The 15,641-nt window shown below is 51.7% G+C and overlaps 1 protein-coding gene across 1 annotated transcript in view; it reads right to left on the bottom strand.

The window, feature by feature from the left end:
* The window catches only part of hydin (HYDIN axonemal central pair apparatus protein), a 157,122-nt gene that overhangs the window by 128,072 nt on the left and 13,409 nt on the right, over window positions 1-15,641 (bottom strand). Inside the window, exons 6-7 of the mRNA XM_035419534.1 lie at window positions 14,557-14,756; window positions 10,140-10,264 (exon numbers count right to left, since the gene is read on the bottom strand). Of these exons, the coding sequence (XP_035275425.1) occupies window positions 10,140-10,264; window positions 14,557-14,756 (325 nt within the window). The remainder of the gene's footprint in view (window positions 1-10,139; window positions 10,265-14,556; window positions 14,757-15,641) is intronic.

Raw genomic sequence — 15,641 nt, 5'->3', positions numbered from 1 at the left:
CACTCTCTCACTCGCACACACACTCACACACTCTCACACACACTCTCTCTCACACACACACACACACACTCTCTCACACTCACACACACACACTCACACTCACACACTCACACAACCTGCTTACAGAGCAGAGAGCTCTGGCACACCAACAGTCAAAACCCCCCAACTATGGTACACACACACACACAAACACACACACACACATAGACATAAGCGCACATGCACACACACACACACACAGACACAAGCACACACACACACACACACACATAGACACAAGCGCACATACACAAACACATAGACGCAAGCGCACACACACACAAACACATAGAAACAAGCACACAAAAACACACACACACACATACATACACACACACACACACACAGACAGACACACACACACACACACACACAGTCACACACACACACACGCACACACCCACACACACACACACAGACACACAGACACACACACACACACACACACACGTTTGTTTGTTCCCTGTCGCTGCAGAGGAGCCTCCACGCTGAGGCGCGCCCCATCGAACGCGTCCGCGCGGCGCTTGGCGGGAGCGGCGCCGCTCGTAAGAGGATTAGCCGCGGCGGTATAGCGCGCTAACCCGCACCCCATACATTCCGTAACGCGATTAAAAGGGAAGAAAGGGAAGTGATCTCATTTGCATCGGCGCCTCCGAACGGCTGATCACTCGCACTCCTCGGCCTGAACCGGGAGGACGTAATTATAAAGCCGTTCGCTGTTTCACGAAAATAATACCCAGAGCTTATTAGCCAACTTATCACTGTCACCGGAGATTCTCAGGCAGGCACGCGCGCGGACGGGACGTCTAAGGACCCCGGGAGGGATGCTGAAGCGTCGCGTAAGTAATTAATTTCCATTACGGAGCTGACACCCCTGGCTCACGCAGTTCATTCATCTTTTTATATTTTGGGCGTTCGGCAGCTGACATTCTTGCACACATGCGCTACACGGCCAAAAATATGCGGACACCGCTTCAAATGAATGGGTTCGGCTACCACAGCCACACCCATCGCTAACAGGTGCTTAAAATCAACAAGCGTAGAGTCACGCAAATCTCCATAGCCGAACATTGGCAGTAGGACGGGTTGTACTGAAGAGCTCAGTGACTTTCGACGTGGCGCTGTCATAGGACGCCACCTTTTTCTAACAAGTCAGTTTGTCAAATTTTTCGCCCTGCCAGAGCTGCACCAGTCAACTGAGAGTGCTGTTATTGTGAAGTGGAAACGTTCAGGAGCAACGAAAAGTTCAGCCGGGAGGCGGTAGGTCACGCAAGCTCACAGAACAGGACCGCCGAGCGCTGAAGCACGTAGCGCATAAAAGTAGTCTGTCCTCGGCTGCCACGCTCACTACCGAGTTCCAGACTGCCTCTGGAAACGACTTCAGCACAAGAACTGTTCATCGGGAGCTTCAGGAAACGGGACTCCACGCCCCTGTGCACAACGTGAAGCCCATAAAGAAACGGTTTGCCAAGTCTGGTGCGGAAGAACCTGACCGGCCTGCACAGAGCCCTGACCTCAGCTCCATCCAACACCTTTGGGATGAATCGGAACGCCGACTGCAAGCTAGGGCCTAATCACCAAACCACAGCGCCCCAAACTCAGGGACACTAGATTTAGTGTCAGCTCAGCTCTGCGATACCGGCAGCGATTTAAAAAACGATACATTATTTTTCCCCTCCACGCTTGACTTTTTGGATAGGCACCCAGAGGTGGCGCTCGTTCCCCACACGTTATCCGTGGTGAAGCGTGTTGGGCACGCGTCCGTGCCCTCACACGCCGGGCGTGTCTTTTCCACAGAGGGTAGATACACAGGTAGATACCAGTGATCGCTTTTCACCCCAAACCCTCCCAAAGCGCTGAAAATACAAATGCAGCATTTGCTTACTATTTGTTACTCAAAGGCCCTGTAGGCAGGGAGGGAACCTCCCTCCAGCGTCTCTTCAGAGTTCGGCCCCCTCCTCCTTCACGGGTGGGTGTCTCTCACGAGGGGAGATGGCACCGTTACCCCCAAAACTGACGAATAATCCAGCCAGACTCACCCCCACGCTGGAGTGGGAGTGGTCAGCCCCCCCGCAACAACGTCTGCTAACTCTGCTGGCTCCACCCCTCTGGGGGGGGGGGGGGGCGCAACAACATCTCTATCCCTTTACACAGCTGGATATTTAATAAAGCGATTCGGGACCGCCTCACACAAGGGCACAACAGCACCGCGTCACCCGGAAACCCAACCCTCAGAGCTCAGTGCTTGTGTGAAAGGAGTAAAAAATACACCGTCAGAGTACACTCTCCCAGAGTCGATTTAACACTGAGTATCCTTCTGTGTAGCCGGGGGCCAGCGCGTGATCACTGCCTATATCACTGCCAGGCGACATAGCTCAGGTGGTAAGACCGATTGTCTGGCAGTCGGAGGGTTGCCGGTTCAAACCCCGCCCTGGGCGTGTCGAAGTGTCCTTGAGCAAGACACCTAACCCCTAACCCCTAACTGCTCTGGCGAATGAGAGGCATCAATTGTAAAGCGCTTTGGATAAAAGCGCTATATAAATGCAGTCCATTTACCATTTATTAGCCAATGACGTCCTCCCGATCCTCAGCAAGCGCTCGGATAGCAGAATGAAATGAGCATCGCATGCTGGCCGCTAGCCTGATGCAGTGCGCTGTGGCTCCCATATAATTAGCATCCATTAGCATCCACTGCACATTACACGTGTTCAGCAGATGTAAATCAGTAACTCTCGCAGTTAATTGATGAGGACCAAGTGGTGACAGCAGGTACTTCATGCCATAATGCGCTACGCGTGTGCCGCCCCCCCCCCCCCACCTCCCCCGTGACCCTGACCAGGATAAGAGGGTACAGATAATGGATGGATGGATGGAGGGATGCGAGTGAGGGAGGGAGAATGCGGAGAAGCAGGAGGAACAGGACGCTCCACTAAAACCACGCGGATTTGTCAATGGAGGCCTCTGGTATCTGAATTTCAGGTTTTTTTGTTACTGTATGTGGAGCTTAGGAATCAAAGCAGGGCTTATTTTCCAAGGATCCACGGTATGAATATTGTGGCTGAGAAGGATTCTCAAGCTTGCACAGTGTGTGTGTGTGTGTGTGTGTGGGTGTGCGTGAGTGTGTGTGTGTATGTAGGTGTATGGGTGTGTGCATGCGTGTGTGTGGGTGTATGGGTATGTGTGTGTGTGTGTGTGTGTGTGGGTGTGCGTGAGTGTGTGTGTGTATGTAGGTGTATGGGTGTGTGCATGTGTGTGTGTGTGTGTGGGTGTATGGGTATGTGTGTGTGTGTGTGTGTGCGCGCGCGTGTATGTGGATGTATGTGTATGTGCGCGTGAGAGAGCAGGATATTGGGAAATTTAAGCCCATAGCTTAGCAGATGCATGAGGATGTATAGATGTGGACTTTAATGGCTCTGTGTGGGATTTGAGATTATTCTGTAGAGAGAGCGCTGCCTCTCCTCCGAGTCTCTCTCTCTCTCTCTCCCTCCCTCGCTCCCTCCCTCCCTCCCTCGCTCTCTCCCTCCCTCCCTCCCTCCCTGGCACCACACCCATCTGCTCTGCCCCGAAGTAGATGTGCCAAACGCAGCACCACAAAGCTGCTCAGCTTTCAGCCAAGGAAGGAGTTACCTTCTCTGAGACTCTCGCAGAAGCCGCGGCTAACGAGGTTCGGCTTTAAATGCCAGGCGGGATACGGGCGAAATCTCGCTCCGCGGTGGATCCCCTGCATGGCTGACATAAGGAACGGGCAGTTGGATATGGCGGTTACAACCCAATAAACTGGAATGAACTGGCTTGGGAAGAAAGGTCAGGGTTGCCTACATTCCTCGGTTAGCTGGGTCAGAGCTTACCCTAATTTTAAACATAACCTTAACCCCGTGCCCCCATACCCTCACCACCTATGCCCCACAACCTACACCCTACTCCCTAGTGCCAAAACCATATGGCTATACCCAACACCCTACACCAGGGCTGGCCAACCCAGGTCCTGGAGAGCCGCAGGGTCTGCTGGTTTTTGTTTTTACTCAGCACTTAATTGATCGATTAAAGCATTGATTACACAGTTAACTCACCTCACCTGGTTTCTTCAGTCTTAAGTGGTTGCTGTATTTAAGGTGAAAACACAAACCAGCAGACCCTGCGGCCCTCCAGGACCAGGGTTGGCCACCCCTGCCCTACACCCTACACCCTGTGCCCTAAACATTGCACCCTATACTCCACACCCTGTGCCCTGAACATTGCACCCTATACTCCACACCCTGTGCCCTAACCATTGCACCCTATACTCCACACCCTGTGCCCTAAACCCGATGCCCTACAGCCTGTGCCCTACACCAGGGGCATTCTATGAAAATTCCAGGAGGCCCCGTCACCCAAACTTAGCCAAGGTCTAATCTATCAGGATACCCAACAATTGTGCATAATTCTGATTCGAAGGCCTGCATGATTATTGCTGTATGACAGTTTAAACATTACATGAAACCAACTAGGTTTTTTTTTTCCCCAACATTGTGAATGTTCAATGTACTTTCTTCAGTTATGAAGAAAGTACATTGTGGATTTTACTGTGGATGACAAGTAATCTTAAACAAAAAATACTAAAATAGTTTTTCTGAAAAATAAGAACAAAGGGCACATTTCAGATCTCTTCCTTTGAGTATTGCATTTTCTCAATAAAATAAAAGTGCATATTTTTGGCAGAACTGAGATCAAACTTAATTTGTGAAAGACATGAAACACACGATGATGAAAACACTCCAGTTATGACAGATGAAAAACACAAAGTTCTTATTTTGAAAATGAACAAACAAAAAAAGAGAGATATTTCACATTAACACAGCTTCCCTAGAGTTAAGTCCTTCTGATCTTCCTCTGTTTCTCCCTTATGTGCCTTCTCTTTACGTCTCTCATTCAATGAAAGGCTTCTGTTTGTCCCGCCAATATTTTTTCAGTGTCAACTTTTCTGATGTTTAGACAAGCCATTTCTTTGCCATCATCACTCGCTCTTTTCCTTTCCACTTTTCTTCTGTCTCTTCTCTCTCTTTCCTCTCTCTGGCTCATCTGTAACTGCCACTTTGCCAGAGACACGCAGTGATTGGCTGAGCAGCACGAGGTGGTTTGAATAACGCACGCGATTGGACGAGGCGAGGCACTGACAGAGACACGCAGTGATTGGCTGAGCAGCACGAGGTGGTTTGAATAACGCACGCGATTGGACGAGGCGAGGCACTGACAGAGACACGCAGTGATTGGCTGAGCAGCACGAGGTGGTTTGAATAACGCACGCGATTGGACGAGGCGAGGCACTGACAGAGACACGCAGTGATTGGCTGAGCAGCACGAGGTGGTTTGAATAACGCACGCGATTGGACGAGGTCGGAGGACCATCGCAGCTCAGGAGAAGTCAAAAGCTATCCTTTTTAAAAAACAGCAATGCTCCATTGATAATGAGACTAAACATAGGACCGGAGTCTGCTAATTGCTGACCATGGCCCTATACCCCATGTCCAACACCCTATATCCTACACCTTATGTCCAACACCAACACTTAAGTCCAAAAATACTGTTTATTCACATAAAATATCAAGAGTTTCCATCCAATCACGTTTAAAAGAATGTGCTGCTCAAGTGGAAAAAAAAATCTTAGCTTCTGTCCAGTCAAAACTCACTTTACAGGAATATGCCGATTAAGCAAAAAATAATTTTAATTAAATCTCAGTACTCCTACAGGATAGACTGAAGTAAGGGAAAAATCACACACTGACTGAATACACGAGTCTCGAGAAATGTAGGACAAAGATTGGATCTAAAATGCAAATTTAATTTAACTCAGGCGGGGGTTGAACAAGGTAATGGGGAACCGGGAAAAAAAAGACTAAGAAAGAAAAGTCAAACAGCCCTACAGAATGGGATGATGTCACAGGCTGGGCGCAGGTGTGAACAGGTGTGGGCGGTCTGGAGCTTTGATTCAGCTTGCTGTGCTAAGCTCCTATACCTGGCCTGTGCGCTCATACCTGTGCTCTGGAGGTCACCTGACCTGCCCTCTCCACCTGTACGCCAATGGACCAGGCCAGGCTCAGTCAACTGAGCAAAACAGACCAGTCATCACAGGACGCGACACAACGTCCTGCCACGCCCATCCTCCCCTGAGTTATAACCAGTGCAGAGAAAGTGGGGTGGGGTGGGGGGGGGGAGGGTAGGGGAGCTGGTGTCTGAAGTGCAGGCTTCATCCCATGAATAAAACACACACACACACACACACACACACACACTGGTCTTAAACACATCTGGCATAAACGCAGTTAAGCCTGTGCTGGTTCACTACACGAGCACTTCCATAGCAAACTGCTTCAAGAGATTTCATTTTGACATTGTATGTTCCTGTTTGTTTCTTGTTCATTACAGGCTACTTCACTGTAAGCTGGTATTCTTAAGTCTCCTAACTAGAATAAAAGGTCTTGTAAGCCTTGTCTGTATGCTAGTCTCTCCCCCTTGGGCAAAGTACCCGAATCGCTTCAGTAAATATCAACTCAAATGAATGAATAATGTGCAAAAGACATGCACTGTGGAAGTCTCCATGCATGAAATTAATAATGTAACAACATAATGCAAAAAAAAAAAAAAGGAAGGATTCTGGACTATTCCGTGTCTGTTAAACAGTAGCTAGCCCCCAACCAGAATGTGCACCTGTCAACCCTCAGTGTGAGCGTCCAGCGCGCTAACTGCTGCCCCAGGGCACCTCACAGCCAACCCATTTATTTAACCCCTTCCGAGGCGTGAGCTCACAAACGCGCGATTAGAACGTTCTTGGTCTGAACATTCTGATGCTGATGTAACAATCGCTACTGGCAGTTGAAAGCGATGTTCTAGAGTTCTGCGAACACCGAACTAGAATTAAAAAAAAAAAATACATTCCAAACAACCTACTCTTCACAGGGTTAATGTGGTGTGTCAATATTAGCTTCCCACTACCACGCAGCCACACGCCCACGTCTCTCAAAGGATGAGTAACAGGTCAATCAAACCTCAGTGTGACTGAGACCAACATCGGGCTCTTAAGGGGGGCTTCGCTGTGACCTGTTCCTGTAGCTGGGGTAGTTACAAGGCAGGCAGGCCATTTCTGGGGGAGGGGGGGTGAACTGAAACATAGAAGAGACTTGGGGAGCGAGGGCGGGACGGGTGCTAAATTAAAAATGAAACTCCCCCAATGTGGCTAAAGTGTTCTTTTTAAGGCATATGATAAAATGTTAATGTTGCCAGCTTCTCCCAGGACTGTGTGTGTGTGTCTGCTCTGACACAGCAGAGCTCAGACAGGACCTGGGACACTAACCACACCCACCACCACCCCCCCACCCCCCACACACACACGTTCGCATGCACGCACAAACACAAATGCACACACACAAACACAAACGCACACACATACACACAAGTACGTATAAGAATACACACACATCCTCCTTTTTCCTTTTCTATCTGTTTCACTGCGTAGTGCAGCCTTATGAATAATCTACACACTGCAAGATCCTGCTCAGGAGAGGGAGGGAGGGAGAGAGAGAGAGAGAGAGAGAGAGGGGGGGGGAGGGAGGGACATCACGGGCACAATAGCTAATAATAAACAAATTATAATTTGTAATTATTTGTGCTACAGTGCCATCTTTGCACCTTCTGCCTGATGTGTACATACTTTGGAAACACAACAATATGAATGGGATGTTCTTATTTCAGCAACACAAATGTGCCTTCATGACTAATAATGAGTTATGAGTCAACAGGAAGCAGAGAGACAGATGGAGAGAAAGATTGTGAAATGAAGAGACAGCGAAAGGTGGAGTGCGACAAAGGCAAAAGAAAGACAGATAAAGAGAGAGAAAGAGAGAGACAGGGACGTGAGTCTGCTGTTGGGTCCCGGACTGTGCTGCACGTTGTTCCAGCGCCTGGAACGGCCACCAGGGGGCGCTGTGCACTCCAGTTGAGAGAGAGAGAGCTGACAGTGAGAGGCCGGGCGAGGCGGTTTGCCCGTGAGAGGGACGCGTGCCGACGCAGTCCTGCTACAGAGAGACGCCCGGCGACGCCAGCTCACCTTGCAGCGGGGTCGCGACCCGTGTTCGTCCGCCCGCGGGTCGCAGGGTCGAGGCTCGTCCCCTTCACTCTTGCCTCGGGGGTTAAGTGCTGCCGTTAATATGAGTGATTCAGAGGGGGGGGGGGGTCGCGGGGTCGACAGTGCCCCGTCACTGACTGAGATGAGGCTCGTTATGGGGCCATTATCTGCCAGCTATGAATCCATTCACCCCCATCAACTTCCAATTCCACCAAGGACACTGTCCTGCCCTGACCATGACCGTCCACACACACACACACACACACACACACACACACACACACACACACACACACACTCACATGCACGGACATGCACACACACACACACACACACACACACGTGCATGCACACACTCACACACGCTCACACACACGGACATGCACACACACACGCACATGCACGTGTACACATATGCACACACACACACACACATGCATGCACACACTCACTCACACACACACACATGTGCATGCACACACTCACACACACACACACACACACGCCTGCACACACTCACACGCTCACACGCACGGACATGCACACACACACGCACGCTCACACACACACACGTGCATGCACACACTCACTCACACACACACACATATGCATGCACACACTCACTCACTCACACACACACACACACACACACACACACATACACACACGTGCATGCACACACACACGCTCACACACACACGTGCATGCACACACTCACGCACACACTCACACACGCACACACACACACACACATGCACGTGTACACATACGCACACACACACACACACACACGCACACACACACAGGAACGGGAGGCAGAAAAACCAGCGGTCACGCCGCACGCAGTTGTAAATATTTGCATCCTGGCATATAAACTGAAAGCAACCCGGAATCGATAAATTACCGTTATTAAAAAGAACGCTCCTGTAATTACAGAGCATTATTATGCAAATTTCATTCTTTTTTTTTTTTTTTTAAACGTACGAAGAGATCCCGAACAGCGGAGACGGGCGGGGCGGGCGGGGCCGGACGCAATCAATCCCCGGCGAACACCGGGCGATAACGCGGGCCGGAGCGACCGGCGCTGATAAAACTCTGCGCGGCTCTTAATGGGATATGCTAATGAGGCGGGTCTGTCAGCCAGCGAGGGGGGGGGGGGGGGGGGAGAGAACCGCGCGAAAGGCAAGGACGGAGATTACAGATTACGAGCGAGAGCAGCTACGGAAAAAAAAATAAAAAAAAAACAAATAAATAAAAAACGCTATTAAAATGAAAATGAGGGCTTTGCCGTTTTCACTCGGGGGGTAATTATGGGGAGAGGGAATGCTGTTTGGGGATTATGAAGCATGAGCAGATTAATCCCGTTAGTTGCAGGCGGTTGGGTATGATTTGCGTCTGATTATTGTTGTTGTTTTTTTTTCCCGTGGCAGATTTAGCCTGGTGATGCCACGTCACCTTTGGAGGAGGAAGTTCAGTCGGCTGGGTGTTTCCTCCTTCCTGGGAAACGTTTGGAGTTGAGTGAAACGCTGGCGCAACCTTTGAGCGACGTGATGGACGTGTGAGCGATGTTGCCACAACAGCGCTCTTCTCTGGATGAGTGGCCTTGCAGAAGACCCTTCACACACGACATCAGGGACATGTGTGTGCATGCGTGCATGTGCATGTGTGTGTGTGTGTGTGTGTGTGCCCAGCTTTGGCTGCTCCATGCTGTACACAGCGCAATCCACTGACAGTCACTGCAAGCATGTGTGTGTGATAGAGCACAATGAGTTCCTAACCTGAGTGCTAAGGTAACAGGAGCAGTATGCACCTGCATATGCTTGTAGGGCAGAGGAACAGGTTTGAGTACCTGTATAGCAGGAAGGGCATGTGCCTGTATAATGGTGTGAGTGTGTGTGTGTGTGTTCCAGTACGCTACAGTAATAGCAGTGGGTGAAGTAGGACTGTAAATTAACTTTTTGTTTGCAAGTCGCTCTGGTGCGGGTCAGATCAGGTTCAGTACCTGTATGGTAGCGTAGGAGCAGGTCCTGTGCGTGGTCCCCAGTAGTTTTGGGCAGGAACTCCACAGTCACCTGCATGCACTCTCCGACCCCCAGGTTACCGATGGAAGGTTCCACAGAGAAGGGGCTGGGGAGGGGGGGGGTAATTACCACAGTCAGAGAACATAATCCGAGATTACAGTCCTGCAATTCCCCAAAAAGGTATGTCAGATACGTCACATTATTATGATATCATCGCACATACTCAACGGCCTGCTAGTAAATCGGGGTAATATGCATGAAATTCATATTACCGCATAAACCACGTATCACAGGAGCACACAGGACATGAAGGACATTGAAACGGATCAGCCAGAACGCCAGACTGGATTCCAGGTTCACTCAGAATGATGGGCAGCTAAGCGGGCGGTACGACACGGTGGAGACGGTGTCACAGAACAGGCTCGCTGCGCTCTGTGTGGTCACACGGAGGGGGGGGGTCTGGGATCGGAGGACGAACTGAATTCTCCCATAATGAAACACGACGGCTCGCTCAACGCGCGCTAAACCGATCGTTAAACCGACAGGTCACAGCACGCCCCCGCGCAGCGTCGATGCGATAGCGTGTGAATGGGGGGAGGGGCAGGGGGGCAGGGGGGTTGAGCAGGGTGTGAGTGACGCCAATCTGTCCCACAAAAACCCCGTGGGCGCCTATGCGCTCATGCTTCCTGGCTCCAAAAAAACTGAGGTGTGTTCCACTGTAGGGCGTGGCACCGTGCCATATCGCCCGCCACTGGTGAGCTTATCAGGCGCTCGCGCATCAGCCTGCAGGTATGACCCGCCCCAAAAGAAATCTCCGCTTCCCCCCCCCAGGGTGATTCTAAGGGGGGGCAGGACAGAACAAGACCAGAGGAAAAGTCACGCGCTGAATCTGAGACTAAATCGGTCGGTCGATAAGACGATCAATCAAGCCCACCTCTGAAGCAGCTTCGCAGTGGCAAGGGAACAATTTACCGTGACAACGGCCCAGCTCGCCATCAGTTCCACACAAATGCTGAGCCCTACGGAATGCCTCCGCACCTGTATTACACTACATTTACATTACACCTGTACAGGTGTACAGCACGCAGTTAAAATGGAGAATGACCTCTGGGGCCAGGCTCTCAGGCTCCTATGGTTACGGAGTAACTCAGAACTCCTAAAACCCCGCCCTTTTTTAAGGCACAATAAAACGCTCGCACTGCTGCTGTGTGAGAGAGAGAGACAAACAATAACAACCCTGGAGCTCGCGGCAGGGTCGCCAACGACAACAGAAGCAGACAAAAACAGAAACACTCGGGAGCTCCTGGGTTACCCAACGCGAAGCGAGAGAGAGAGAGAGAGAGAGAGAGCGGAGCGAGCGTGGAGAGAGAGAGAGAGAGAGAGAGAGAGAGAGAGAGACAGAGAGAGAGAGAGCGTGGAGAGAGAGAGAGAGAGAGAGAGAGAGCGCAGCGAGAGAGGGATAAAGGAGGGAAATAGCATGGAGAGACAGAATGAAAGGAGAGAGAGAGAGCACAGAGCAAGAGAGCGCGAGGAAAGAGAGTATGAAAAAAGAGAGAGTATGGAGCGAGAGAAAGAGAGAGAGAGAGAGAGAGAGGAGTGAAAGAGCGTGGAGCTCCCATACTCATAAAACGCGGGCCTAAGAGGCGAAACGTGACACACTGTGGGGGGGGGGAGACTCCTCTCCCCCACTCTCTCACAGGGAAGGCGCGAAACCCCCCACAGCACGTTTCCCGCCTTCTCCCACCCGTCTCCTGGCAACAGGGACGTTTCCACGGCCCGCTCTGCGTCATCGCCAGGGTGCTGGAGAGCCTCTTATCTGCCACGTGCTCTCTCGTGTGGGGAAGAGAGAGAGAGTCACGTGCTACAGCACCGGGTGTGAAAAAGAGAGAGAACGAGAGATAGAGAGAGGGGGGGGGAATTTTCTCCATTATATTCACATATAATACGCAGCTCACCGCTCCAGTGTGGGTGGAAATCGGCCTAATGCCGCTTTGAAGCGGCTCAACTACGGAATCCCTCGCCAAAAGAAAAGAAAAAAAGTAATGCGTTTCCATTTCTTCTCAAACATATTTACTGTCAATCAAAGTGAGGAGCACGAGCAGATGCTGAACGTAATCGAATCCCAAATAAAGCACTTTAAAAAGCATGACGGGCTCTTAGAAACCCATTGTAGAAAACCATAATGTTACAGAACGTAATTAAATGAACTGCAATACTGGATCGTAACTCCCTGCTTGCAGTGAAGCCCAGCAGCTTGACTGGCTGATGCTTTCTAAAGCGCAGAAATTCCATGAGCACACATTACATCTCCCTGAAAGATTTTTTTTTTTTTTGGTCCACATAATAAACCCCCTCCATATATTCAGTTTATCATCACAAAATAGATAAGTTTTCCACAGTTTATTTTTGTTTGCCACATTTATGAAATATGTTTTTATCGCCGGCAATAATATTCGACACGAGTTTGCTTCCGTGTAACAATAATTCTAACTCCCCATCCCGGCCTGCCGGCTCAGAATGGGGACGGCTGACCTCAGCCGAATCGGGAGAAATATCTGGACGCGCTGCGTAAATAACCGTTCCTTTCGGGGAGATTGAATTTAAACGCGCTACAATAACACAGCGGCGCTCCTTTTGTCGCCGCGGAAAACGATTCCCGCCGCGGCCCCGTCTCCGGCACGCCGAGTTCCGGAATGATCTACGGAGACGGAATCTTCCGCGCTGGAGTCGCGGCTTCATAATCACTCATAATCGCTCCCATCAAGGACAGAGAGGGTGTCCCTGCACTGTGGGGGGGGGGGGGGAAGGGGGATGTGGAAGGAAGAGGATCGCTGTGTTGACAGAATCTGAGTTGGAAACGAAGAGACAGAAAGGAGGGAGAGGAGAAGAGGTGAGAGATGAGGAGAGGAAAGGAGAAGAGGAGGAGAGGAGGTAAGAGGACAGGAGAGGAGTAGAGGAGAGGAGAGGAGGTAAGAGGACAGGACAGGACAGGAGTAGAGGAGAGGAGAGGAGAGGAGGTAAGAGGACAGGACAGGACAGGAGTAGAGGAGAGGAGAGGAGAGGAGAGGAGAGGAGGTAAGAGGACAGGACAGGAGTAGAGAGGAGGAGAGGAGGTGAGAGATGAGGAGAGGAAAGGAAAAGAGGAGGAAAGGAGGTAAGAGGACAGGACAGGAGTAGAGAGGAGGAGAGGAGGTGAGAGATGAGGAGAGGAAAGGAAAAGAGGAGGAAAGGAGGTAAGAGGACAGGAGAGGAGGAGAGGAGAGGAGAGGAGGTAAGAGGACAGGACAGGAGTAGAGGAGAGGAGAGGAGAGGAGGAGAGGCAGGAGTGTTGAAATTCTGCATCTGCGCTTCCTGGAGAGGTGCAGCTTCATGGCACCTGCTGGGGTCAAAAGGTCAGGTTATGATGTCACCGTGCTGTAGCCTAATGAGTCCTGGCTGGTTTTACTGTGTGAACAGAGCTAGGGCCAGAAAGAGCAGAGCACCATGGGTTGGGGGCACACTGGCGTGGCCCCCCAACACTGAGAGCAACTGTCTTTATGGCAGCCAATAGAGAGTGCCAGTCATTACAATTAATTTCGTGCTGAGCTGTACCTCAGGCTCACTGTTCCCAGGTCAGCTCTTAGACCTGTGTCTGTGTGAGCTGTACCTCAGACTCACTGTTCCCAGATCAGCTCCTAGACCCGTGTCTGCGTGAGCTGTACCTCAGGCTCACTGTTCCCAGATCAGCTCTTAGACCCCTGTCTGTGTGAGCTGTACCTCAGGCTCACTGTCCCAGATCAGCTCTTAGACCTGTGTCTGCGTGAGCTGTACCTCAGGCTCACTGTTCCCAGATCAGTTCTTAGACCCCTGTCTGTGTGAGCTGTACCTCAGGCTCACTGTTCCCAGATCAGCTCTTAGACCCGTGTCTGCGTGCGCTGTACCTCAGGCTCACTGTTCCCAGATCAGCTCTTAGACCCGTGTCTGCGTGAGCTGTACCTCAGGCCCACTGTTCCCAGATCAGCTCTTAGACCTGTGTCTGCGTGAGCTGTACCTCAGGCCCACTGTTCCCAGATCAGCGTCAGCTCTTAGACCTGTGTCTGCGTGAGCTGTACCTCAGGCTCACTGTTCCCAGGTCAGCTCTTAGACCCGTGTCTGTGTGAGCTGTACCTCAGGCCCACTGTTCCCAGATCAGCTCTTAGACCCGTGTCTGTGTGAGCTGTACCTCAGACTCACTGTTCCCAGATCAGCTCTTAGACCTGTGTCTGCGTGAGCTGTACCTCAGGCTCACTGTTCCCAGATCAGCTCTTAGACCTGTGTCTGTGTGAGCTGTACCTCAGGCTCACTGTTCCCAGATCAGCTCTTAGACCTGTGTCTGCGTGCGCTGTACCTCAGGCCCACTGTTCCCAGGTCAGCGCTCACCTCTGCGTGCGGAGCTGGAACTTGGCCTCGCAGGCCCCGATGTTGCGCACCAGGAGGGTCTTCTGGGCGGGGCACTTGACGGCGTTCAGCGGGAAGTGCAGGTGGTCGGGGAAGTCCAGGATGGCGCGGGCGCCGATCGCCCGCACGGGCACCTCGAACTTCTCCCTCTCCGTCACACAGACCAGCCGGTGGGCGTAGTCCTGCCGGGGTGGGGGTAAAGACAGGGATTGGTCACGCATCTATGGACTGATTACCAGGCCAGCCAATGAGGAGAGGGCAGTGGCTCACACTGGAGTCATCCTTCACTACACGACTGACAGGTCATCTTCAGGACTCACTGACCCCAATGCAACGGGCAAGGCCACGCGCGGGCAAGAGGTCACACGCGTAATCCTCCATACAGCTAGGCCTCTATGGAGCAGTGCCACGCGGCGAAACTCCCCAGTGTTAAATCAACTCTAAGAGAGCTTGTGTCAGTCCAATGGAGACCACACGCACTCCATTCGAGCTGCTCCATCGGTGTTGGTTTCACACAGAATGCGCTGCTGTGCTTACAGCCGCAGTAGACAGGAGGGGTTCCAGACCGCAGATGTAGAGATACCGGATCTGTGAGAGCACTGACTGCGTGTGATATACCGGTCCCCGTCCCCCTCCCCCACCCCCCCGCCCCCCCGCCACAGTTTGACATGCACACCATCGCCACTCCCGTGGTTTCTGTAGCTAATGTTATCTCGTGCCCGGGGGAAGTGGAGTACAGTGCAGTACTGCATGTGCCGGCCCCGGGGGGGTGGGGGTGGGGGAGGGGGTGGTGGGGGAGGGGTTTGGGACAGTGCGAGTTCCGCGGTGCGTTTAGCGTTTAAACACGCAGCCCTGACAGGGCAGAGAGGAGATGAATGACAGTGGGTCTGAAATGGGCAGTCCAACAGGGGAGGGGGGCAATGGGGAGGGCGGGGGGGCACGTTTGATTAAAAGTGTACAGGGAAGGCGGCTCGTTCTCCATCATGGCCTGGAGGACCGGCCCAGGACTCCGGGCCCCATAATTCTCTGCGCACAGATGAGCTGTGTTTCCAGGCAGGTTACAGTGG

Source organism: Anguilla anguilla, chromosome 5 (assembly GCF_013347855.1).
Source record: "Anguilla anguilla isolate fAngAng1 chromosome 5, fAngAng1.pri, whole genome shotgun sequence".
Classification (NCBI taxonomy): Eukaryota; Metazoa; Chordata; class Actinopteri; order Anguilliformes; family Anguillidae; genus Anguilla; species Anguilla anguilla.
Note: the sequence above shows the minus strand (reverse complement) of the source record. Positions and strands in the feature narration are given on the sequence as shown.